The following is a 24,496-nucleotide window of genomic DNA, read 5'->3' on the forward strand; positions in this document are numbered from 1 at the left end:
GCTTAGGTATCGGAACCGAATTGTTGTGCTTTCCTCCGAGCGCTAGCCACTCTAGCAATGATGCATCAGCAGCAGCTCGAAAAAAGGGGTGGCTGACTTCACATGTCGGAGGAGCCATGTGCTCGTTCGCACCCTCCTAGGGTGGCAGGCGCCACTGGTGATGAGAACGCACAGCCAAAAAAAAAAAGAAAAAATTAAATGCAGAAATACAAAAACAAATAAATAAAGTAATATAGTAATATGAAAATAAATATATGAATGAATAAATAAATGTAAAAAAACACAAATAAATAAATAAACAGCCACAAATAAAGGTTCATGAATGAAAATATGTAAATAAATTCCTGATATAATTTTAAGTGTGTACTTTTTTAGGACAAACTTTATTTATTTATTTATCTATACAATTATTAATGCATGCTTATTTATTTATATAATTATATGTGTATTTATTTATTTAAACTTATGTAATTTTTCGCCCACTATGGTGCTATGTTCATTTGTTCATTAGTAACCCATCATTAGTAAAAGTCACAAATAGTCTGGTGTCTAAATTTCAGAAGATATTTACCATGTGTAAATTTCTAAAATGTGGTTTAACTTATTTCAATGTATGCTAGCTGTTTTTTTTTTTTGTTTGTTTGTTTTTTTTGCATAAATTAATGTACAAGCTGAGTAAACAGATTCGAGAAATTTAAGCTAAATATGATCTGTAAAATGCCATAAGGCGACCGAGTAAAACGGTTTTAAAAAGTCTGTTTCGAGAGTCTTTTATTTTGACAGAATGTCCTTCACATCCGTGGAAAGTTATTGCGCGAGTTTACAGAGCAGTGGACATGTAGCAGGTAGCGTTTAGTTAAAAAAAAAAAAGTTAGCGTCTCTATGGCTCTGCGTTTAGTGAGCAACAATAAGCAACGAATTATTACCGAAGTGTCTAGTTTTTTGTGCTTTTCCCGAGTTTCCATTTCAAAATAAAAGCAATAAGGCATTTGAATATATTAAACAAATAAATAGAGGTATGATTGTTATCTTTTTTACAACTATGACAGCACTGACATGGTTCTTACAAACCGATCTATTATTATTATTATTATTATTATTATTACGATTAGTAGTAGTAGTATTGTTACATTTTTATTATTGTAATATTCACATTTTAAACATAATGATCAATATGAACAAATATATTTATATATTTTTTAATGTATTAATTGTAATAAAGCGTAATTGTACATATATTAGTCACTCATGCCATATACATGGTTATATCTCATTAAATTATATTAATACAAGATGGGCATAGTTTTATCAGTATGCTGTCTAAACTATACATTGTGTCAACATAAACCATAGTGAAATTAATTCATCAGACCCTCCTCTGTCAGAAAACGGTTTAGTTTACTATCAAGAAAGCATAACTGTAGATGTAGGAGTCACTCATACTATAGGCGATACATCCCATTAAATTATATTAATACAGGATGGGCATAGATTTAGCAAGATAGATTTTAATTATATATTTATTTAGGTATCCAAAGCACTCTCATTTTTAGAGGTTCATATATTTGAGATTATCATTGTTAATATACAATGGCATTAAAAAAAATGCCCCCTTACAGATTTCTTTTATTTTTCATTTTTGTCATACTTACATTTTTCAGATTATCAAACACACTTTAATATCAGACAAATATTACCTGAGTAAATATAAAAATTACTTTTTACATGATGATTTCATAATAAAATGAATAAAAAAAAAACTATCCAAACTAGTCTGCCCCTATGTGAAAAAGTGTTTGCCCCCTATAAATTAACTGTGATTAATCACACTTTTTGGAAAGATGAGTTTAGTTTAAATACTAACCACAACCAGGCCTAAAAACTGATTCCAGACCTGTAGAATCAAGAAATCACTTAAATATGATCTGTCTGACAACAAGAATTTCAAGGCAAAAACACTTCTGAACAAAAACAACACAACAACCCGTCTCACATTTACCATCATCTTGACCAACATCTTGATCTCCAGAACTTTGGTTAAATATTCTTTGTGCTGATGTGCCAAAAGTGGAACTTTTTTCATCTGTTGTAAAACTATCACATAATTTTAGAAAAATAACATCATACGGAACATAAAACATGGTGCTGATAGTGTGATGGTCTGGGGCTGCTTTGCTGCTTCAGGGTTTGGATAACATGCTGTAAAAGATGGAACTAGGAATTCTGCTGTTTACCAGACAACCCTGAAGGAGAATGTCCAGCCATCTGTTCATGGCCTTAAGCTCAGATGTCTCACCTCTGAATGGCTTAAAAAAAATAAAATGAAGGTTTTGGAGTGGTCTAGTTAAAGTCTGATTGAGATGCTGTGAATGGTTTTAAACAGGAGGTTCATGCTGGAAAATTCTCCACTATGGCTGAATCAAAACAATTCTGTAAAGTAGAGTGAAACTGATTATCATTTAAAATTGCTTTTCATATTTATTCAGGTTATGTTGGTCTGATATTAAAGTTTGTTGGACATTCAGAAAAAAATCAGTATCACAAAAAAGCAAAAACAAAAGAAGTATGTAGGGTGGCAAATACTTTTTCACACCGCTGTATTTGATACACAAATAAGCAAAAAAAAAAAAAAAAAAAAACCTCAATGAAGTCGTTATTGGGATAAATTAAGTTTAATATACATATGATTGTTGTTAAACAAAGAGCAAACAATATCATAATCAAGCAATTTGTAACATATTCAGACATTTGTTACAAATATCTAGATATTTTGTACATATAATTATCATCAAATCCATATAACAAAATTAGCACTTAAAAATCAAATATGAAAAGAAAAATTTCTAATACCAAGAAGTAGAAAAAGAAGAACAATCTCAATAGGATAACGATGCAACTTTGTGAAACTAATGATTTATGAATTTGCTGTACAATATTTTGATGGAGAAGTTCATGTAATAGATGATCTCTCACACAATTATGCTTTTTTGATAGTAAACTCCATGTTTTCTGACAGAGGAGGGTCTGACGAATTAATTTCACTATGGGTTTATGTTGACGCAATGCATAGTTTAGCCAGCAGACTGATATAACTGTGTGCATCCTGTAGTAATATAATTTAATGGGATGTATCGCCTATAGTATGAGTGACTCCTAAATCTATAGTTAAGTTTTTTTGATGGTAATCTCCATGTTTTCTGACAGAGGAGGGTCTAATGAATTATTTTCACTGTGGGTTTATGTTGGTGCAATGTATAGTTTAGACAGCAGATTGATAAAACTATACCCACCCTGTATTAATATCACTTAATAGGATAAAATAATGTTTCTTTGAGTTTTCAAATATTATTTTAATAGTGTAGCCTAAGGATATTAAAATTGCATTTTGTCTAATATTAACTAAATATGTATTAACCGCTTGGGTCTTTTATTTTAAAACGCGCACTTCCGCTTTCCGTCGGTTTTGTCCCTCTAATGTTGCTGTCTTCACACTACTGTAGCAGGTGATGTACACGGATATGCTGTTTGTGATACGGAAACTTTTCATGTGTTCGGTTAACCGATTCCGTAAACCAAACCAAACGTAATGGACATGTAAGTCCGTGTTTCATCAAATCCAATCTCCACGTTCTTATCGTGCTGTTTTAGCCGTGCATGCTAGTGAGCTATCCTAGTTAGCCAGCTGTTTTTGTAGCTGATATGATACTCCTGTTGAATAGGAAGCGTAGGTTGGTGTTGCTTAGGTTAGATGTAGGTTAGCTGGGTTAGGTTAGATAGTGATGTAGGTTAGCTGGGTTAGGTTAGATAGTGATGTAGGTTAGCTGGGTTAGGTTAGATAGTGATGTAGGTTAGCTGGGTTAGGTTAGATAGTGATGTAGGTTAGTTGGGTTAGGTTAGATAGTGAAGTAGGTTAGCTGGGTTAGGTTAGATAGTGATGTAGGTTAGCTGGGTTAGGTTAGATAGTGATGTAGGTTACCTGGGTTAGGTTAGATAGTGATGTAGGTTAGATGGGTTAGGTTAGATAGTGATGTAGGTTAGTTGGGTTAAGTTAGATAGTGATGTAGGTTAGCTGGGTTAAGTTAGATAGTGCTGTAGGTTAGCTGGGTTAGGTTAGATAGTGATGTAGGTTAGCTGGGTTAGGTTTGATAGTGATGTAGGTTAGTTGGGTTAAGTTAGATAGTGATGTAGGTTAGCTGGGTTAAGTTAGATAGTGCTGTAGGTTAGCTGGGTTAGGTTAGATAGTGATGTAGGTTAGCTGGGTTAGGTTTGATAGTGATGTAGGTTAGTTGGGTTAGGTTAGATAGTGATGTAGGTTAGCTGGGTTAGGTTAGATAGTGAAGTAGGTTAGATGGGTTAGGTTAGATAGTGATGTAGGTTAGCTGGGTTAGGTTAGATAGTGATGTAGGTTAGCTGGGTTAGGTTAGATAGTGATGTAGCTTAGCTGGGTTAAGTTAGATAGTGATTTAGGTTAGCTGGGTTAGGTTAGATAGTGATGTAGGTTAGCTGGGTTAGGTTAGATAGTGATGTAGGTTAGCTGGATTAGGTTAGATAGTGATGTAGGTTAGCTGGGTTAGGTTAGATAGTGATGTAGGTTAGTTGGGTTAGGTTAGATAGTGATGTAGGTTAGATGGGTTAGGTTAGATTGTGATGTAGGTTAGCTGGGTTAGGTTAGATAGTGATGTAGGTTAGCTGGGTTAGGTTAGATAGTGATGTAGGTTAGCTGAGTTAGGTTAGATAGTGATGTAGGTTAGCTGGGTTAGGTTAGATAGTGATGTAGGTTAGCTGGGTTAGGTTAGATAGTGATGTAGGTTAGTTGGGTTAGGTTAGATAGTGATGTAGGTTAGCTGGGTTAGGTTAGATAGTGATGTAGGTTAGTTGGGTTAGGTTAGATAGTGATGTAGGTTAGTTGGGTTAGGTTAGATAGTGATGTAGGTTAGTTGGGTTAGGTTAGATAGTGATGTAGGTTAGTTGGGTTAGGTTAGATAGTGATGTAGGTTAGTTGGGTTAGGTTAGATAGTGATGTAGGTTAGTTGGGTTAGGTTAGATAGTGATGTAGGTTAGTTGGGTTAGGTTAGATAGTGATGTAGGTTAGCTGGGTTAGGTTAGATAGTGATGTAGGTTAGCTGGATTAGGTTAGATAGTGATGTAGGTTAGTTGGGTTAGGTTAGATAGTGATGTAGGTTAGCTGGGTTAGGTTAGATAGTGATGTAGGTTAGCTGGATTAGGTTAGATAGTGATGTAGGTTAGCTGGGTTAGGTTAGATAGTGATGTAGGTTAGTTGGGTTAGGTTAGATAGTGATGTAGGTTAGATGGGTTAGGTTAGATTGTGATGTAGGTTAGCTGGGTTAGGTTAGATAGTGATGTAGGTTAGCTGGGTTAGGTTAGATAGTGATGTAGGTTAGCTGGATTAGGCTAGATAGTGATTTAGGTTAGCTGGGTTATGTTAGATAGTGATGTAGGTTAGCTGGATTGGGTTAGATGGTGATGTAGGTTAGTTGGGTTAGGTTGGATAGTGATGTAGGTTAGCTGGGTTAAGTTAGATAGTGATGTAGGTTAGCTGGGTTAAGTTAGATAGTGATGTAGGTTAGCTGGGTTAGGTTAGATAGTGATGTAGGTTAGCTGGGTTAGGTTAGATAGTGATGTAGGTTAGCTGGGTTAGGATAGATAGTGATGTAGGTTAGCTGGATTGGGTTAGATAGTGATGTAGGTTAGCTGGGTTAGGTTAGATAGTGATGTAGGTTAGCTGGGTTAGGATAGATAGTGATGTAGCTTAGCTGGGTTAGGTTAGATAGTGATGTAGGTTAGCTGGGTTAGGTTAGATAGTGATGTAGGTTAGCTGGATTGGGTTAGATAGTGATGTAGGTTAGCTGGATTGGGTTAGATAGTGATGTAGGTTAGCTGGGTTAGGTTAGATAGTGATGTAGGTTAGCTGGATTGGGTTAGATAGTGATGTAGGTTACACGGGTTAGGTTAGATAGTGATGTAGGTTAGCTGGTTAAGGTTAGATAGTGATGTAGGTTAGATGGGTTAGGTTAGATAGTGATGTAGGTTAGCTGGGTTAGGTAGTGATGTAGGTGAGTTGGGTTAGGTTAGATAGTGATGTAGGTTAGCTTGGTTAGTTTAGATAGTGATGTAGGTTAGCTGGGTTAGGTTAGACAGTAATGTAGGTTAGCTGGATTGGGTTAGATTGTGATGTAGGTTAGCTGGGTTAGGTTAGATAGTGATGTAGGTTAGCTGGGTTAGGTTAGATAGTGATGTAGGTTAGCTGGGTTAGGTTAGATAGTGATGTAGGTTAGCTGGTTAAGGTTAGATAGTGATGTAGGTTAGCTGGGTTAGGTTAGGTAGTGATGTAGGTTAGCTGGGTTAGGTTTGATAGTGATGTAGGTTAGTTGGGTTAGGTTAGATAGTGATGTAGGTTAGCTGGGTTAAGTTAGATAGTGATGTAGGTTAGCTTGGTTAGGTTAGATAGTGATGTAGGTTAGCTGGGTTAGGTTTGATAGTATTGTAGGTTAGTTGGGTTAGGTTAGATAGTGATGTAGGTTAGCTGGGTTAGGTTAGATAGTGATGTAGGTTAGCTGGGTTAGGTTTGATAGTGATGTAGGTTAGTTGGGTTAGGTTAGATGGTGATGTAGGTTAGCTGGATTGGGTTAGATGGTGATGTAGGTTAGTTGGGTTAGGTTGGATAGTGATGTAGGTTAGCTGGGTTAAGTTAGATAGTGATGTAGGTTAGCTGGGTTAAGTTAGATAGTGATGTAGGTTAGCTGGGTTAGGTTAGATAGTGATGTAGGTTAGCTGGGTTAGGATAGATAGTGATGTAGCTTAGCTGGGTTAGGTTAGATAGTGATGTAGGTTAGCTGGGTTAGGTTAGATAGTGATGTAGGTTAGCTGGATTGGGTTAGATAGTGATGTAGGTTAGCTGGATTGGGTTAGATAGTGATGTAGGTTAGCTGGGTTAGGTTAGATAGTGATGTAGGTTAGCTGGGTTAGGTTAGATAGTAATGTAGGTTAGCTGGATTGGGTTAGATAGTGATGTAGGTTACACGGGTTAGGTTAGATAGTGATGTAGGTTAGCTGGTTAAGGTTAGATAGTGATGTAGGTTAGATGGGTAACGGTGAATTTACACTGCTCCGACGCGACAACGCACAGCGACGGATCCCATTCATTTTCAACGGGAAGCGCCGCCTCCGTCAGACGCAGTCGCGCGGTGCATCATGGGTCCGACGCGTCGAGAGCGGGGGATGCGATGCGATGAAAAGTTGAGCCGAGCTGAACTTTATGCAAATGAGTCCGTCCAACGCAATGCGTCTATCCAATCAGAGAGCAGGTGTTGGCCTGTAACGCGTCCTCAGCGCAGCGCATGAAAACATTTTAGTTCCGCTTTCAAGCGTCCAGAGAAGCCTGGAAGAGAAGTTTCAGGCTTCCCTGTTCTTTATAAAATCCCTGCTGATTCACAGGGACTCTGTCAGCGAGGAGAAAGGCTGCTGTGATTGTTGGAGTCTCTGGTGGGTTTTTAAAATATTAATATGTAATTTAATTGGAAAAGTTTGCTTTTTTCAGCTTATATACTGCTCACTAGACAGTGTAATGAAGCTCATTCAAACATTTATATCTATAAAGACACATTTATATTTATTAAGTATTGGAAATAATAATATCTTATATAAAAAGCATTTCCCATTTATTAAAACGATTTAATTGGACGACGCAGGGAAAGCCTTTGTCACGCCCACATGCGACCGGTTGGAGGGGGGTAGTGCGACCATGTGCGTTTTCGCGTCGGAGCAGTGTAAATTCACCGTTAGGTTAGATAGTGATGTAGGTTAGCTGGGTTAGGTTAGATAGTGATGTAGGTTAGTTGGGTTAGGATAGATAGTGATGTAGCTTAGCTGGGTTAGGTTTGATAGTGATGTAGGTTAGCTGAGTTAGGTTAGATAGTGATGTAGGTTAGCTGGATTGGGTTAGATAGTGATGTAGGTTAGCTGGATTGGGTTAGATAGTGATGTAGGTTAGCTGGGTTAGGTTAGATAGTGATGTAGGTTAGCTGGGTTAGGTTAGATAGTGATGTAGGTTAGCTGGGTTAGGTTAGATAGTAATGTAGGTTAGCTGGATTGGGTTAGATAGTGCTGTAGGTTAGCTGGGTTAGGTTAGATAGTGATGTAGGTTAGCTGGGTTAGGTTAGATAGTGATGTAGGTTTGCTGGGTTAGGTTAGATAGTGATGTAGGTTAGCTGGGTTAGGTTAGATAGTGATGTAGGTTAGCTGGGTTAGGTAGTGATGTAGGTGAGTTGGGTTAGGTTAGATAGTGATGTAGGTTAGCTGGGTTAGGTTAGATAGTGATGTAGGTTAGCTGGGTTAGGTTAGACAGTAATGTAGGTTAGCTGGATTGGGTTAGATTGTGATGTAGGTTAGCTGGGTTAGGTTAGATAGTGATGTAGGTTAGCTGGGTTACGTTAGATAGTGATGTAGGTTAGCTGGGTTAGGTTAGATAGTGATGTAGGTTAGCTGGGTTAGGTTAGATAGTGATGTAGGTTAGCTGGGTTAGGTTAGATAGTGATGTAGGTTAGCTGGGTTAGGTTAGATAGTGATGTAGGTTAGCTGGTTAAGGTTAGATAGTGATGTAGGTTAGCTGGGTTAGGTTAGGTAGTGATGTAGGTTAGCTGGGTTAGGTTTGATAGTGATGTAGGTTAGTTGGGTTAGGTTAGATAGTGATGTAGGTTAGCTGGGTTAAGTTAGATGGTGATGTAGGTTAGCTGGGTTTGGTTAGATAGAGATGTAGGTTTGCTGGGTTAGGTTAGATAGTGATGTAGGTTAGCTGGGTTAGGTTAGATAGTGATGTAGGTTAGCTGGGTTAGGTAGTGATGTAGGTGAGTTGGGTTAGGTTAGATAGTGATGTAGGTTAGCTGGGTTAGGTTAGATAGTGATGTAGGTTAGCTGGGTTAGGTTAGACAGTAATGTAGGTTAGCTGGATTGGGTTAGATAGTGATGTAGGTTACCTGGGTTAGGTTAGATAGTGATGTAGGTTAGCTGGTTAAGGTTAGATAGTGATGTAGGTTAGCTGGGTTAGGTTAGGTAGTGATGTAGGTTAGCTGGGTTAGGTAGTGATGTAGGTTAGTTGGGTTAGGTTAGATAGTGATGTAGGTTAGCTGGGTTAGGTTAGATAGTGATGTAGGTTAGCTGGGTTAGGTTAGATAGTGATGTAGGTTAGCTGGGTTGGGTTAGATAGTGATGTAGGTTAATTGGGTTAGGTTAGATAGTGATGTAGGTTAGCTGGGTTAGGTTTGATAGTGATGGAGGTTAGTTGGGTTAGGTTAGATAGTGATGTAGGTTAGCTGGGTTAAGTTAGATAGTGATGTAGGTTAGCTGGGTTTGGTTAGATAGTGATGTAGGTTAGCTGGGTTAAGGTTAGATAGTGATGTAGGTTAGCTGGGTTAGGTTTGATAGTGATGTAGGTTAGTTGGGTTAGGTTAGATAGTGATGTAGGTTAGCTGGGTTAGGTTAGATAGTGATGTAGGTTAGCTGGGTTAGGTTAGATAGTGATGTAGGTTAGCTGGGGTTAAGTTAGATAGTGATGTAGGTTAGCTGGGTTAGGTTAGATAGTGATGTAGGTTAGCTGGGTTAGGTTAGATAGTGATGTAGGTTAGTTGGGTTTGGTTAGATAGTGATGTAGGTTAGTTGGGTTAGGTTAGATAGTGATGTAGGTTAGTTGGGTTAGGTTAGATAGTGATGTAGGTTAGCTGGGTTAGGTTAGATAGTGATGTAGGTTAGCTGGATTAGGTTAGATAGTGATGTAGGTTAGTTGGGTTAGGTTAGATAGTGATGTAGGTTAGCTGGATTAGGTTAGATAGTGATGTAGGTTAGCTGGGTTAGGTTAAATAGTGATGTAGGTTAGTTGGGTTAGGTTAGATAGTGATGTAGGTTAGATGGGTTAGGTTAGATTGTGATGTAGGTTAGCTGGGTTAGGTTAGATAGTGATGTAGGTTAGCTGGGTTAGGTTAGATAGTGATGTAGGTTAGCTGGATTAGGCTAGATAGTGATTTAGGTTAGCTGGGTTATGTTAGATAGTGATGTAGGTTAGTTGGGTTAGGTTAGATAGTGATGTAGGTTAGATGGGTTAGGTTAGATTGTGATGTAGGTTAGCTGGGTTAGGTTAGATAGTGATGTAGGTTAGCTGGGTTAGGTTAGATAGTGATGTAGGTTAGCTGAGTTAGGTTAGATAGTGATGTAGGTTAGCTGGGTTAGGTTTGATAGTGATGTAGGTTAGTTGGGTTAGGTTAGATAGTGATGTAGGTTAGCTGGGTTAGGTTAGATAGTGATGTAGGTTAGCTGGGTTAGGTTAGATAGTGATGTAGGTTAGTTGGGTTAGGTTAGATAGTGATGTAGGTTAGCTGGGTTAGGTTAGATAGTGATGTAGGTTAGCTGGGTTAGGTTAGATAGTGATGTAGGTTAGCTGGGTTAGGTTAGATAGTGATGTAGGTTTGCTTGGTTAGGTTAGATAGTGATGTAGGTTAGCTGGGTTAGGTTTGATAGTATTGTAGGTTAGTTGGGTTAGGTTAGATAGTGATGTAGGTTAGCTGGGTTAGGTTAGATAGTGATGTAGGTTAGCTGGGTTAGGTTTGATAGTGATGTAGGTTAGTTGGGTTAGGTTAGATGGTGATGTAGGTTAGCTGGATTGGGTTAGATGGTGATGTAGGTTAGTTGGGTTAGGTTGGATAGTGATGTAGGTTAGCTGGGTTAAGTTAGATAGTGATGTAGGTTAGCTGGGTTAAGTTAGATAGTGATGTAGGTTAGCTGGGTTAGGTTAGATAGTGATGTAGGTTAGCTGGGTTAGGATAGATAGTGATGTAGCTTAGCTGGGTTAGGTTAGATAGTGATGTAGGTTAGCAGGGTTAGGTTAGATAGTGATGTAGGTTAGCTGGATTGGGTTAGATAGTGATGTAGGTTAGCTGGATTGGGTTAGATAGTGATGTAGGTTAGCTGGGTTAGGTTAGATAGTGATGTAGGTTAGCTGGGTTAGGTTAGATAGTAATGTAGGTTAGCTGGATTGGGTTAGATAGTGATGTAGGTTACACGGGTTAGGTTAGATAGTGATGTAGGTTAGCTGGTTAAGGTTAGATAGTGATGTAGGTTAGATGGGTTAGGTTAGATAGTGATGTAGGTTAGCTGGGTTCGGTTAGATAGTGATGTAGGTTAGTTGGGTTAGGATAGATAGTGATGTAGCTTAGCTGGGTTAGGTTAGATAGTGATGTAGGTTAGCTGAGTTAGGTTAGATAGTGATGTAGGTTAGCTGGATTGGGTTAGATAGTGATGTAGGTTAGCTGGATTGGGTTAGATAGTGATGTAGGTTAGCTGGGTTAGGTTAGATAGTGATGTAGGTTAGCTGGGTTAGGTTAGATAGTAATGTAGGTTAGCTGGATTGGGTTAGATAGTGATGTAGGTTAGCTGGGTTAGGTTAGATAGTGATGTAGGTTAGCTGGGTTAGGTTAGATAGTGATGTAGGTTTGCTGGGTTAGGTTAGATAGTGATGTAGGTTAGCTGGGTTAGGTTAGATAGTGATGTAGGTTAGCTGGGTTAGGTAGTGATGTAGGTGAGTTGGGTTAGGTTAGATAGTGATGTAGGTTAGCTTGGTTAGGTTAGATAGTGATGTAGGTTAGCTGGGTTAGGTTAGACAGTAATGTAGGTTAGCTGGATTGGGTTAGATTGTGATGTAGGTTAGCTGGGTTAGGTTAGATAGTGATGTAGGTTAGCTGGGTTAGGTTAGATAGTGATGTAGGTTAGCTGGGTTAGGTTAGATAGTGATGTAGATTAGCTGGTTAGGTTAGATAGTGATGTAGATTAGCTGGTTAAGGTTAGATAGTGATGTAGGTTAGCTGGGTTAGGTTAGGTAGTGATGTAGGTTAGCTGGGTTAGGTTTGATAGTGATGTAGGTTAGTTGGGTTAGGTTAGATAGTGATGTAGGTTAGCTGGGTTAAGTTAGATAGTGATGTAGGTTAGCTTGGTTAGGTTAGATAGTGATGTAGGTTAGCTGGGTTAGGTTTGATAGTATTGTAGGTTAGTTGGGTTAGGTTAGATAGTGATGTAGGTTAGCTGGGTTAGGTTAGATAGTGATGTAGGTTAGCTGGGTTAGGTTTGATAGTGATGTAGGTTAGTTGGGTTAGGTTAGATGGTGATGTAGGTTAGCTGGATTGGGTTAGATGGTGATGTAGGTTAGTTGGGTTAGGTTGGATAGTGATGTAGGTTAGCTGGGTTAAGTTAGATAGTGATGTAGGTTAGCTGGGTTAAGTTAGATAGTGATGTAGGTTAGCTGGGTTAGGTTAGATAGTGATGTAGGTTAGCTGGGTTAGGATAGATAGTGATGTAGGTTAGCTGGGTTAGGTAGTGATGTAGGTGAGTTGGGTTAGGTTAGATAGTGATGTAGGTTAGCTGGGTTAGGTTAGATAGTGATGTAGGTTAGCTGGGTTAGGTTAGACAGTAATGTAGGTTAGCTGGATTGGGTTAGATAGTGATGTAGGTTACCTGGGTTAGGTTAGATAGTGATGTAGGTTAGCTGGTTAAGGTTAGATAGTGATGTAGGTTAGCTGGGTTAGGTTAGGTAGTGATGTAGGTTAGCTGGGTTAGGTAGTGATGTAGGTTAGTTGGGTTAGGTTAGATAGTGATGTAGGTTAGCTGGGTTAGGTTAGATAGTGATGTAGGTTAGTTGGGTTAGGTTAGATAGTGATGTAGGTTAGCTGGGTTAGGTTAGATAGTGATGTAGGTTAGCTGGATTGGGTTAGATGGTGATGTAGGGTAGTTGGGTTAGGTTGGATAGTGATGTAGGTTAGCTGGGTTAGGTTAGATAGTGATGTAGGTTAGTTGGGTTAGGTTAGATAGTGATGTAGGTTAGCTGGGTTAGGTTAGATAGTGATGTAGGTTAGCTGGATTGGGTTAGATAGTGATGTAGGTTAATTGGGTTAGGTTAGATAGTGATGTAGGTTAGCTGGGTTAGGTTTGATAGTGATGGAGGTTAGTTGGGTTAGGTTAGATAGTGATGTAGGTTAGCTGGGTTAAGTTAGATAGTGATGTAGGTTAGCTGGGTTTGGTTAGATAGTGATGTAGGTTAGCTGGGTTAAGGTTAGATAGTGATGTAGGTTAGCTGGGTTAGGTTTGATAGTGATGTAGGTTAGTTGGGTTAGGTTAGATAGTGATGTAGGTTAGCTGGGTTAGGTTAGATAGTGATGTAGGTTAGCTGGGTTAGGTTAGATAGTGATGTAGGTTAGCTGGGTTAGGTTTGATAGTGATGTAGGTTAGTTGGGTTAGGTTAGATAGTGATGTAGGTTAGCTGGGGTTAAGTTAGATAGTGATGTAGGTTAGCTGGGTTAGGTTAGATAGTGATGTAGGTTAGCTGGGTTAGGTTAGATAGTGATGTAGGGTAGATGGGTTAGGTTAGATAGTGATGTAGGTTAGCTGGGTTAGGTTAGATAGTGATGTAGGGTAGATGGGTTAGGTTAGACAGTGATGTAGGTTAGCTGGGTTAGGTTAGGTTAGGTAGTGATGTAGGTTAGCTGGGTTAGGTTTGATAGTGATGTAGGTTAGATGGGTGAAGTTAGATAGTGATGTAGATTAGCTAGATTGAGTTAGATAGTGATGTAGGTTTTAGTTCTTCACTATCTGTGTCAGTTCTCCACCTCACTGTGTTAGTGCACATCCCTTTTGTATGCATTAACATATTTTTATGCCATACATAAATTAATGGTTCTGTGTTTGTTTTGTAGGTTGGCACCTATGCGTCTCTACACTCTCACTAGGAGGCATTTTGTTCTGGTGTTCGGTGTTTTCCTCATCTGCTTTGTGCTCACTGTCTTTGTGGGTGTAGCAGGTAGATGACTCCGTTTTTGCACAAGACACAAGTTTTGCTATACCAAATTTACAATATGGTATTTTTGAAACCAAGGTGTTACAGTATAAAAATCAGCCACAATTCCCTTCCATCTCCAGTTAACAAATAAATTAATTTCAATGTGCATTAAAATTATTCTTCAAGCTACAGAATTAATATAAATAGAGCTACAGTTACTGCTCTTGAAGCCTGAAGTTTTATGAGATGAGTGTGTGGTGGTTGAACTGGTGTAGAGGACAGATAATATGTGTGTGTGATGAGTTAGTGTGATAGACTGTGTTGGTTGAACTGGTCTACAGGACAGATGAGATGAGTGTGTGATGGACTGTAATGGTTAAAATGGTCTAGAGGACAGACGAGATGAGTGTGTGATGGTCTGTAAATGTTAAACTGGTCTACAGGACAGATGAGATGAGTTTGTGATGGACTTTGATGGTTGAACGGGTGTAGAGGAAAGATGAGATGAGTGTGTGATGGACTGTAATGGTTAAACTGGTCTACAGGACAGATGAGATGAGTGTGTGATGGACTGTGATGGTTAAAATAGTCTAGAGGACAGATGAGAAGAGTGTGTGATGGACTGTAATGGTTAAACTGGTCTACAGGACAGATGAGATGAGTGTGTGATGGACTGTGATGGTTGAACGGGTGTAGAGGACAGATGAGATGAGTGTGTGATGGACTGTGATGGTTGAAATGGTGTAGACGACAGATGAGATGAGTGTGTGATGGACTGTGATGGTTGAACTGGTGTAGAGGACAGATGAGATGAGTGTGTGATGGACTGAGATGGTTGAACGGGTGTAGAGGACAGATGAGATGAGTGTGTGATGGACTGAGATGGTTGAACGGGTGTAGAGGACAGATGAGATGAGTGTGTGATGGACTGTGATGGTTGAACGGGTGTAGAGGACAGATGATTTGAGTGTGTGATGGACTAATGGTTGAACGGGTGTAGAGGACAGATGAGATGAGGGAGTGATGGACTGTAATGGTTAAACTGGTCTACAGGATAGATGAGATGAGTGTGTGATGGACTGTAATGTTTAAACTGGTCTACAGGACAGATGAGATGAGTGTGTGATGGACTGTGATGGTTGAACGGGTGTAGAGGACAGATGAGATGAGTGTGTGATGGACTGTGATGGTTGAAAGTGTGTAGAGGACAGATGAGATGAGTGAGTGATGGACTCTAATAGTTAAACTGGTCTACAGGACAGATGAGATGAGTGTGTGATGGACTGTAATGTTTAAACTGGTCTACAGGACAGATGAGATGAGTGTGTGATGGACTGTGATGGTTGAAATGGTGTAGACGACAGATGAGATGAGTGTGTGATGGACTGTAATGGTTAAAATGGTCTAGGGGACAGATGAGATGAGTGTGTGATGGACTGTGATGGTTGAACTGGTGTAGAGGACAGATGAGATGAGTGTGTGATGGACTGTAATGGTTGAATGGGTCGAGGCTGGTGATGTCATTGTTCAATATCGTCGATATATATTTATCGCCAGAAAAAGAACATTTGCGATGTAAAATTTTGCCAATATCAAGCAGCCCTAGTACATCTTGGTTATTTGTTTATTTGTTTGTTTGTTTTCTGTTATTGTCTGCATAGGGCCAAAAGTCATTGCAGAGAATTCATACAATGTCTTAAGCACTGGAGTCAATGGATCTAAGGTAAGTATAGCCTTCATTTGTTAAAACATTTAGGTATAAATGCTGCATATGCAGATAATACATGTAGTTTTAGGCTGATCTTTTACCTGATACCCGATGAGGTGAGATTTTGCACGGAGCCCCTGATCAATGTCGATTGACAGTCATTTGGTATTTCTTCCATTTTCTTACTATTGCACCAACAGTTGTCTTCTTCTCACCCAGCGTCTTACTTATGGTTTTGTAGCCCATTCTAGCCTTGTGCAGGTCAATGATCTTGTCCCTGACATCCTTAGAGAGCTCTTTGGTCTTGTCCATGTTGTAGAGGTTAGAGACTGACTGATTAATTGAGTCTGTGGACAGGAGTCTTTTTTGTTGTTTTTTACAGGTGGCAATTTAAGACAGCTGTCTTTAATGCAGGTAACAGGTTGATTAGGAGCATCTAACTGATCTGTAGTCTTTAAGTAGTAATTAAATTGGTGGCATTGATTTTTTTGGGAAAAAATATGAATTTATTTAAAGCCTGGAGCGGAGAGAAGTCCATCTTGGTCCACCCCCCTACATTTTTAGAATCTTTTTTGTCATGTATGTTGACTAATTGACATGTATGTTGACTCTGTATATTCATAAAGATTAGTTTGTCTGAAGTTGCAAGTCTGTGATCAGCTTCTTTTCCTTTATGCTCCTGAATTCATGGTCAGTAGATTTGGTACTGAAATTTGTAAAGTTTTTTTATTTAAACCATAATGAAACTTTATTAGGTCTGTTGTAGCATGCCCACGTTATTTTGTATATGTTTTTTCTGTTTTATGTATCACAATGCATGATTAAAACCTGTTATTTAACACTCTCTATTTAACTCTTTTTATTGTTATGAAGACTGGACCCTTTCAGATAAAATCTCCACCACTATCCAATTACAACCAGCAACTGTGGCTCATGTGTGTCATACAGATTACACAAAACAATGGTAAGATTCAATTTGCTTTTTTAAAATCTGAAGCTGCTATTTTAAGTTAAAAACTTTATAATATTTAACTCGCTTTTTCAAAGCAAGCATAGGTTTCTTATGCCTATGCTCTTTTTAGACGTTTAATGAAATTCAGGGCAATAGCATCTGAGGTAAAACTGTCAGATGGATTCTCCTTCCAGTACTTCGTCAACTTTCCCAAGGTGTTTTAGTAATGTAGTGCCTCAATTGTGCATGATATTTCCTGTTGCCTTTCTTGAAAATGGGAAGCACTACTTTGGTTTGCCATCAAAAGGCACCATTTCCAGGATCCGTCATCCATTCAACCATGGCAGCCCCACAATCCTCAGGGACTTTAGGCAAATCTCATGTACTCCCGTTGTGTTGTCACTCAGGAGCTTTTCACTACCTACTAGAGGTGTGCCAAAAAATCGATTCACATAAGAATCTTGATTCTCATTTACTACGATTCAGAATCGATTTAAAATGTCCCAAAATCGATTCTGAGGGGCGGGTTTTAGACTGATTTTGGGCTGGGTATTTTTGTTGGACCTGGCAACCCTGGGGATAGCGCTTGTCCTTTCAAACGGAGATCTTCCAGACACACACAGAGCGTAGGTGTTTGAGAATCACCGGTAAGATGGCAGAACAAGCACTATATTACATTAGATTAACGTGTAGTTTCAATGTTTTATGGCAGAATGCTTCATAACAAGCATAAAAAAGATCGCTAGTAGTTAGTTTCAGTAACTGTTAGCTAGCTAACTAGCTAACTTTCCAGTTCCACCTTAAATAACGCTACAGGTGGCAGCGGGCTGCAGCATTTAAGGCGGAACGGAAAAATACAATAAGCTAATCAGAGCTAATTTCAGCTCCTCATCACAGAGGAATTAAGGAATGGACAATATGAATTAATTTCTCCACCTCCTGCCCCCTTTCTGAAGAAATACAACGACCTTAAATTAACTAGTTAATCAGCAGCTGCTCCTGAACTTTAGCGCTCCACTGCTATCATCACATCAGCCCAGCAGCGTCACCTACACACCACCGCTAGTAGCCTGGTAATAAAGCAGTGTTATTTATTATTTATTTATTGTTCATTAACGTCATTGTGATATCCCAGTGATTCCTCTGTCACTGAGGACCCACATTCCTGCACATTTTATTGTTTTTGTAACACATTACCTGCTCCAGGACCAGTGTATATTATGGAGGGTTTTTTTTCAATAAGATTCATAAGCCAGAAGCAGAAATTTTTATAATTCAAATCGTTTTGAATCAAAAATCGATTTTGAATCGAATCGTGGCCCCCAAAATCGGAATCGAATCGAATCGTGAGATAGTAAACGATTCCCACCCCTACTACCTACATATCTTTGGTCAAAGAGATGGATTCTACCCGGTAACCTCAAGCCCTACCTCCTGATTAGCAGAGAGAGCCAGAGCCTAAAAAACATGTCACCCAAGCTCAGGCTCCTTATCCCCTGACAAGGTTATGTTACACATACCAAGAACCAGTTACTTTGAAGAAAGTCTGCTGTCCAATCACTAGACATACACACCTGAGTAATTGAAAACACCTGTGAGGTCAAATGTATATTATGGTGAGAGGCAATGTTTTGTGGTGAAACAGAAATATATACTTTAATTTAAAAGTTGAAATGCATTTATTTATCACATCTGATAAGTTAAAAACTAAGGAGCATAGATGCACATCAATTAATGTTTCTCTCCCACAAACATTATTGCACTTAGACCTGGACAATAATTCAATATCTGTATTTATTGCAATAAGAAATGTTACAATAACGGTGATATCATATTTGTGGTATATTGATATGTATTATTTACAGAATCTGTAACAGACTGACGTTTTTACTGCAGTCAGTTTGCTGCAGAGCTGAACACAATCAGCCTCTGTAGTCGGGCTGCGCCAGTTTGTGATGAGGTAATCACACAGGCAGGAAGCCTAGGCTAGGCACGGCACTCATTCTGCATCTAAAATATCCCGCGCTGTAGCCGAGCAGGGCCGAAGCTAGGCTAGGGACATTTTAGATGCAGAATGAGTGCCCCTGAAGCTTCCACAAGTGATTAAGCATATGAGGTAGTTGAGGGAGGGAGGACTAATTCAGTGGGGAGGAACTGGTTCGGCTTTCGAAGGTCTGACACTGAAACTGACACTGAAAGCTTCAAATTGTGCCAGCCAGCAGCGGTAATGCAAATCCAATCTGTTCCACCAGCTCAAGCAATCCCACTACATACAATATTTTCCTTATCCAGGCTGAAGCTCTTTTGTAGCTTATGTTGTTATTTATATTTATAAAGTTATTTATACACTGCTCAAAATAAAGGGAACACTAAAATAACACATCCTAGGTCTCAATTAATACACCAGTTGAAAATCTTTATTTATTACATAGTAGAATGCGTTGAGAACAAAATAACCTAAAAATAATCAATAATTAATGTAAATTGATTGGATGGAGTGATATATGATATATCCAGATGTGCTGGATTGGATTCAGGTCTGGGGAACAGGCGGGACAGTCCATAGCATCAATGCTTTCATCTTGCAGGAACTGCTGACACACTCTAGCCACATGAGGTCTAGCATTGTCCTGCATCAGAAGTAACACAGGGCTCACTGCACCAGCATATGGTCTCACAATAAGTCTGGGGATCTCATCCTGGTACCTAATGGCAGTCAGGGTACCTCTAGCGAGCACATGGAGGTCTGTGCAGCACTCCAAAGAAATGCCTTTTACACTATTACTGACCCACTGCCAAACCGGCATGCTGGAAGATGTTGCAGCAGCAGAACGTTCTCCATGGAGTCTCTAGACTCTGTCACATGTGCTCAGTGTGAACCTGCTCTCATCAGGAAGAGCACAGGGTGCCAAGGGTGAATCTGACAATCTTGGTGTTCCCTGGCAAATGCCAATCCCCTGCACGGTGTTGGGCTGTAAGCACAAGCCCCAGTTATGGACGTCGGGCCCTCATACCACCCTCATGGCAGTTTGAGCAGAAACATGAATATTAGTGGCCTGCTGGAGGTAATTTTGGAGGGCTCTTGTACTGCTCCTCCTGTTTCTTCTTGCACAAAGATAGGGTTATGGAGATAGGAGATAGAGTTGTTGCCCTCCTACAGCCCCCTTCATGTCTCTTGGTGTACTGGCCTGTCTCCTGGTATCTGCTCCATGCTCTGGACACTGTGCTGACAGACACAGCAAACGTTCTTGCCGCAGCTCGCATTGATGTGCCATCCTGGATGAGCTGCACTACCTGAACCACTTGGGTTGTAGAGTCTGTCTCATGCTACCACAAGTAAGAAAGCACCACCAACATTCAAAAGTGACCAAAACATCAGCCAGAAAAGATGAGAGCAGAGAAAAAGTCTGTGATCACCACCTGTAGAAACACTCCTTTATAGAGGTTGTCTTACTAATTGCCTCTCATTTGTACCTGTTGTCTGTTCCATTTGCACAACAGCAGGTGAAATTGATTCACAATCAGTGTTGCTTCCTAACTGGACAGGTTGATTTCACAGAAGTGTGGTTGACTTAAAGTTACATTGTGTTGTTTATTATCCCTTTATTTTTTTGAGCAGTGTAGTTGATTAAACCTACAGGTTTGTTTATTTGACGGGGATATCATGTTCCTTTTATATATATGAAAGCTACTTGTATTCTTTATCCTGATTGAAGCACTTTTTAATCTGTTAAATATGTTTACAAAAGAATAAGAAGCTCTGCCTCTGTTGTAAGTTATTTATATTGGTAATACGTATATAGGTTATAGGTTTGTGTTTGAAAGAGATGTCATGTTTTTACTTTGCTATATGCAAATTAAGGTGAGCATTCATTTATTTTGACCATTTTTATTTCTAAAGTATTATATAGTTTTTGTGAGAGGAGGTTCCAAAGACTTTTCAGATTTTCAGACAGTAGTGTACACATTTCTATTGCAGAGATTCTTAGCAGTTTTTCTGAGTCCTTCAAAGTATTTATACTGATATCAAAATTATATCGTATTGACCGGAATTAAGGAATATATCTCAATATAAATTTTTGCCATATCGTCCAGCACTAATTGTACTGTATGTTATATGTATAACTGATTATCTCTGTCAGTTTTCAAAGCCTATTCATTTACCAAGGGGTTTCTCTTTTGAGATATTTCTTAACATTCATTTTATGTTTTGTTTTTATCTATATTGATGTAATGTTTACATCCCACAGAAGAAGATTTCCGGAAAAATATTGAGATGAATGTGGAATTAAAAGGTGTGCTGCAGGATGCCAGCATTATGAACATCAGTGACAATGTGCACCGGAAATCACGCTTTCTCCACTGTGCACAAGTAAGAATGTTTCATTCATTTAAAAGCATTGAGGTTTTTGGTAATAATTCTTACTAGTGGTGAAATTAGGAGAAATTAAACTTATTGTAATGTGTAATGACATAATTAAAGTAATAGGATAAAGAGACAGAGGTGGATGATTCTACAAAGTAATGATTCTTTTCCTCTTAGCCCCACCAGTTGTGTGATGAGATCATTGTTGCGCACCTGGGCTACCTGAACTACACACGGTATCAAATCAATGTTAGCCTTAAAGGCCTGGAGGGCATGTCCCAAAACATCCAAAATGTCACGTTTGTGGTAAGATCATTTGTCTATTTCCAATTACAAACCCAAATAGGTTTTGTGACAAAAACTAGTCTAAATATAGCCAACTTGTTGACAGTATTCTCTGTTCACTTATAACAGATTAAGACATACAACCCCAAATTCTCCCAGATGGAGATCTGGTTCCGGTTCGTGTTTGTTGTTTTGACCTTCATAGTGACGGTAAGGATAGTAAAATATATTTACTTATATGCTGTCTACTTATATGCTTCTATAAAAGTATTAAAACAGCAATGGTATTTTTTATTTAAAAAAATAATCAAATGCATTTCTCTGTACAATAGCAGTGTTTCAGAAGACATGTGAATTAATTCTGCTGCTACTATCATGAGTGAAATTATCATTAAAGATTAGTGTAGAAGCAGCAATGCAAGATCAATCCATGATAATTTTTTAGGTTTTTATGTTTAAGCGATCATAAGTGAAAAAAAAAGAGCGTAAAATAAAAAAGGCTTCGCTCGTGCCTCCACGTATGTGTGATAACAAATTCCAGTTTCTTGTAATCTAAGAAGAGTTGTCTCCCAAAGAGCCAGCTGGCTCTTTTTGCCCCCAGATGCAACATAGTTTTACCACTTCTGTGTGTGTTTTTTTAAACATGGACCGTAGGAGAGTTAGCTAGCTATGCTAAAAGCCAAACTTTGGATTCATATTATATTTATATTAGTAATAATCCGGCTTACACATAAAATATACTATTAAGCTAAACTGAGCCCCGGCGCAAGCATCCCCCAACGAGCCGCTGTTGGCCCGGCGTTAGCCGGGAACAAGACGATCTCCGGGACTGTTTGCCCGCAGTTAGCCGGGAACGAGACGATCTCCGGGACTGTTTGCCCGCAGTTAGCCGGGAACGAGACGATCTCCGGGACTGTTTGCCCGCAGTTAGCCGGGAACGAGACGAACTCCGGGACTGTTTCGGCGGCATCAGTGCCATAGAATGAGCCGATCTCCGGCTGAAGATAGCTAGGCTAAAAGCCAAAAACCAAGTCATGAGTTTAACATTTGCGCTCTTGAGAAGGAAATGATAAATGTTAAACGGGAAATGTAAAAATCATCAGTAAGATGATTCACTGCCTAGCTCAATGGTAATTGTTTTATTTTTTACGTTTTCAAATAAAGAATTTATTGAAAGTGAGGGTATTTGTCAAGTGATCTTACTTGGTATTTGGGGTTGCTCTATACAGTGCATCCAGAAAGTATTCACAGTGCTTCACCTTTTCCACATTTTGTTGCGTTACAACCTTTTCAAATTGTATTAAATTAATCTCTTTCCTTAAAATTTTTCTTGAGAGTTTTGAAAATATATAAAAATAAAAAAACAAAGAAATCACGTTTACATAAGTACTCAAAGCCTTTGCTTAATACTTTGTAGAACCACCTTTGGCAGCAACTACAGCCTCAAGTCTTTTTGAATATAATACCACAAGCTTGGCACACCTCTCTTTAGGCAGTTTTGCCCATTCTTCTTTGCAGTACCTCTGAAGCTCCATCAGGTTGGATGGGAGACGTCTGTGCACAGCCATTTTCAGATCTCTCCAGAGATGTTCAATCAGATTCAAGTCTGGGCTCTGGCTGGGCCACTTCAGGACATTCACAGAGCGGTCCTGAAGCCACTCCTTTGAGATCTTGGCTGTGTGCTTCGTATCACTGTTCTGCTGAAAAATGAACCTTCGCCCCAGTCTGAGGTCAAGAGCGCTCTGGAGCAGGTTTTCATCCAGGATGTCTCTGTACATTGCTGCATTCATCTTTACCTCTATCCTGACTAGTCTGCCAGTTCCTGCTGCTGAAAAACATCCTCATAGCATGATGCTGTCACCACCATGCTTGACTGTAGGGATGGTATTGGTCTCGTGATGAGCAGTGCCTGGTTTCCTCCAAACATGACGCCTGGCATTCACACCAAAGAGTTCAATCTTTGTCTCATCAGACCAGGGAATTTTGTTTCTCGTGGTCTGAGAGTCCTTCAGGTGCCTTTTGGCAAATTCCAGACGGGCTGCCTTGTGCCTTTTAGTATAGAGTGGCTTTCGCCTGGCCACTCTGCCATATAGGCCTGATTGGTGGATTGCTGCAGAGATGGTTGTCCTTCTGCAAGGTTCTCCTCTCTCCACGAAGGAATGCTGGAGCTCTGACAGAGTGACCATCGGGTTCTTGGTCACCTCCCTGACCAAGGCCCTTCTCCCCCGATCAGCTCTAGGAAGAGTTCTGGTGGTTCCAAACTTCTTCCATTTACGAATGATGGAGGCCACTTTGCTCATTGGGACCTTCAAAGCAGCAGATATTTTTCTGTATCCTTCCCCAGATTTGTGCTGAAGACAATTTTGTTTTGGAGGTCTACTGACATGCAGTCAACTGTGGGACCTTTTATACTGTGTGTGCCTTTTATAAATCATGTCCAATCAACTGGATTTACCACAGGTGGACTCCATTTAAGCTGTAGAACATCTCAAGGATGATGAGTGGAAACAGGATGCACCTGAGCCCAATTTTGAGCTTCATGGCGAAGGCTGTGAAATCTTGTTTTTTTTTTTATTTTTAATACATTTTCAGAACTCTCAAGAAAACTTTTTTCACATGGTCATAATGGGGTATTTTGTGTAGAATTCTGAGAAAAGAGATTAATATAATACAATTTGGAATAAGGCTGTAACGTAAGAAAATGTGGAAAAAGTGAAGCGCTGTAAATACTTTCCGGATACACTGTATATGTTTGCACTATTTTGCGTTGTTGATTTTTACAGCACTGTTAAAAAGCTTGACCTTTTTTTACATTTTCAGTAAAACAATGATTAAAAGTTGTTTGCCTAGTGATCTTTTGTGGTATAGTTTCATTATTAACCCAATCAAGTTGGATAGCAAACAAAGTCTAAAGATAGGTGATACATTTAGAATCATAAAACTTATTTTAATTTAATTTCTTCTCCTTCTGCAATTACCAAACAAAATTCTGGTTGTGTTCACATAAAAATAATACCATCTCTTGCAGTGTGACAAAATAGCAAATCAATAATTTTGAGTGTATGTGTTTATAAATGCTCTCCACTCATCCCCAAATTTGACGTACTTCAGTAACTGCTCAATTAAATGAATAGGGTAAACATGCGCGGAAGAACATTGGTATTTAAATTGTGTGAAACTGACCCTAATAAATCCATAATTCCTGCTATTTACTTACTTTTCTCAGTAGCATAGTTGCTGTGAAGTGTGGGGAATAGTTTTGATATATATTGATTATTGCTGAATGGCAGTTTTGAGATATCACTGTTATCATTAATTTACCACAGCTGAAAGGTGCTGGAAAAACTTGAAAAT

At 39.1% G+C, this 24,496-nt stretch overlaps 1 protein-coding gene and 1 long non-coding RNA gene across 5 annotated transcripts in view; both read left to right on the top strand.

Annotated features, from left to right (window-relative positions):
* The first annotated feature begins 3,441 nt into the window (after positions 1-3,441).
* Positions 3,442-24,496, top strand: part of tmem181 (transmembrane protein 181) — a 31,895-nt gene continuing 10,840 nt past the window's right edge. For 2 of the 3 annotated variants that reach the window (XM_049474146.1, XM_049474156.1), the window contains exons 1-7: positions 3,442-3,594; positions 13,749-13,852; positions 15,493-15,554; positions 16,413-16,503; positions 20,742-20,863; positions 21,035-21,163; positions 21,272-21,352. In XM_049474146.1, the coding sequence (XP_049330103.1) occupies positions 3,587-3,594; positions 13,749-13,852; positions 15,493-15,554; positions 16,413-16,503; positions 20,742-20,863; positions 21,035-21,163; positions 21,272-21,352 (597 nt within the window). In that variant the 5' untranslated portion in view covers positions 3,442-3,586. The remainder of the gene's footprint in view (positions 3,595-13,748; positions 13,853-15,492; positions 15,555-16,412; positions 16,504-20,741; positions 20,864-21,034; positions 21,164-21,271; positions 21,353-24,496) is intronic. The other variant, XM_049474153.1, reaches the window with a different exon arrangement.
* Positions 5,012-12,988, top strand: LOC125798522 (uncharacterized). Of its 2 annotated transcripts, XR_007437329.1 has the most exons (5): positions 5,012-7,035; positions 9,232-11,107; positions 11,846-11,893; positions 12,359-12,765; positions 12,890-12,988. It is a non-coding gene; the product is annotated as an uncharacterized LOC125798522 (long non-coding RNA). The 2 variants fall into 2 exon arrangements; XR_007437327.1 differs by lacking the exons at positions 11,846-11,893; positions 12,359-12,765 and having other exon boundaries at positions 9,232-11,403; positions 12,907-12,988.

The sequence above is a fragment of the Astyanax mexicanus genome, chromosome 2 (genome assembly GCF_023375975.1).
Source record: "Astyanax mexicanus isolate ESR-SI-001 chromosome 2, AstMex3_surface, whole genome shotgun sequence".
NCBI lineage: Eukaryota > Metazoa > Chordata > Actinopteri > Characiformes > Acestrorhamphidae > Astyanax > Astyanax mexicanus.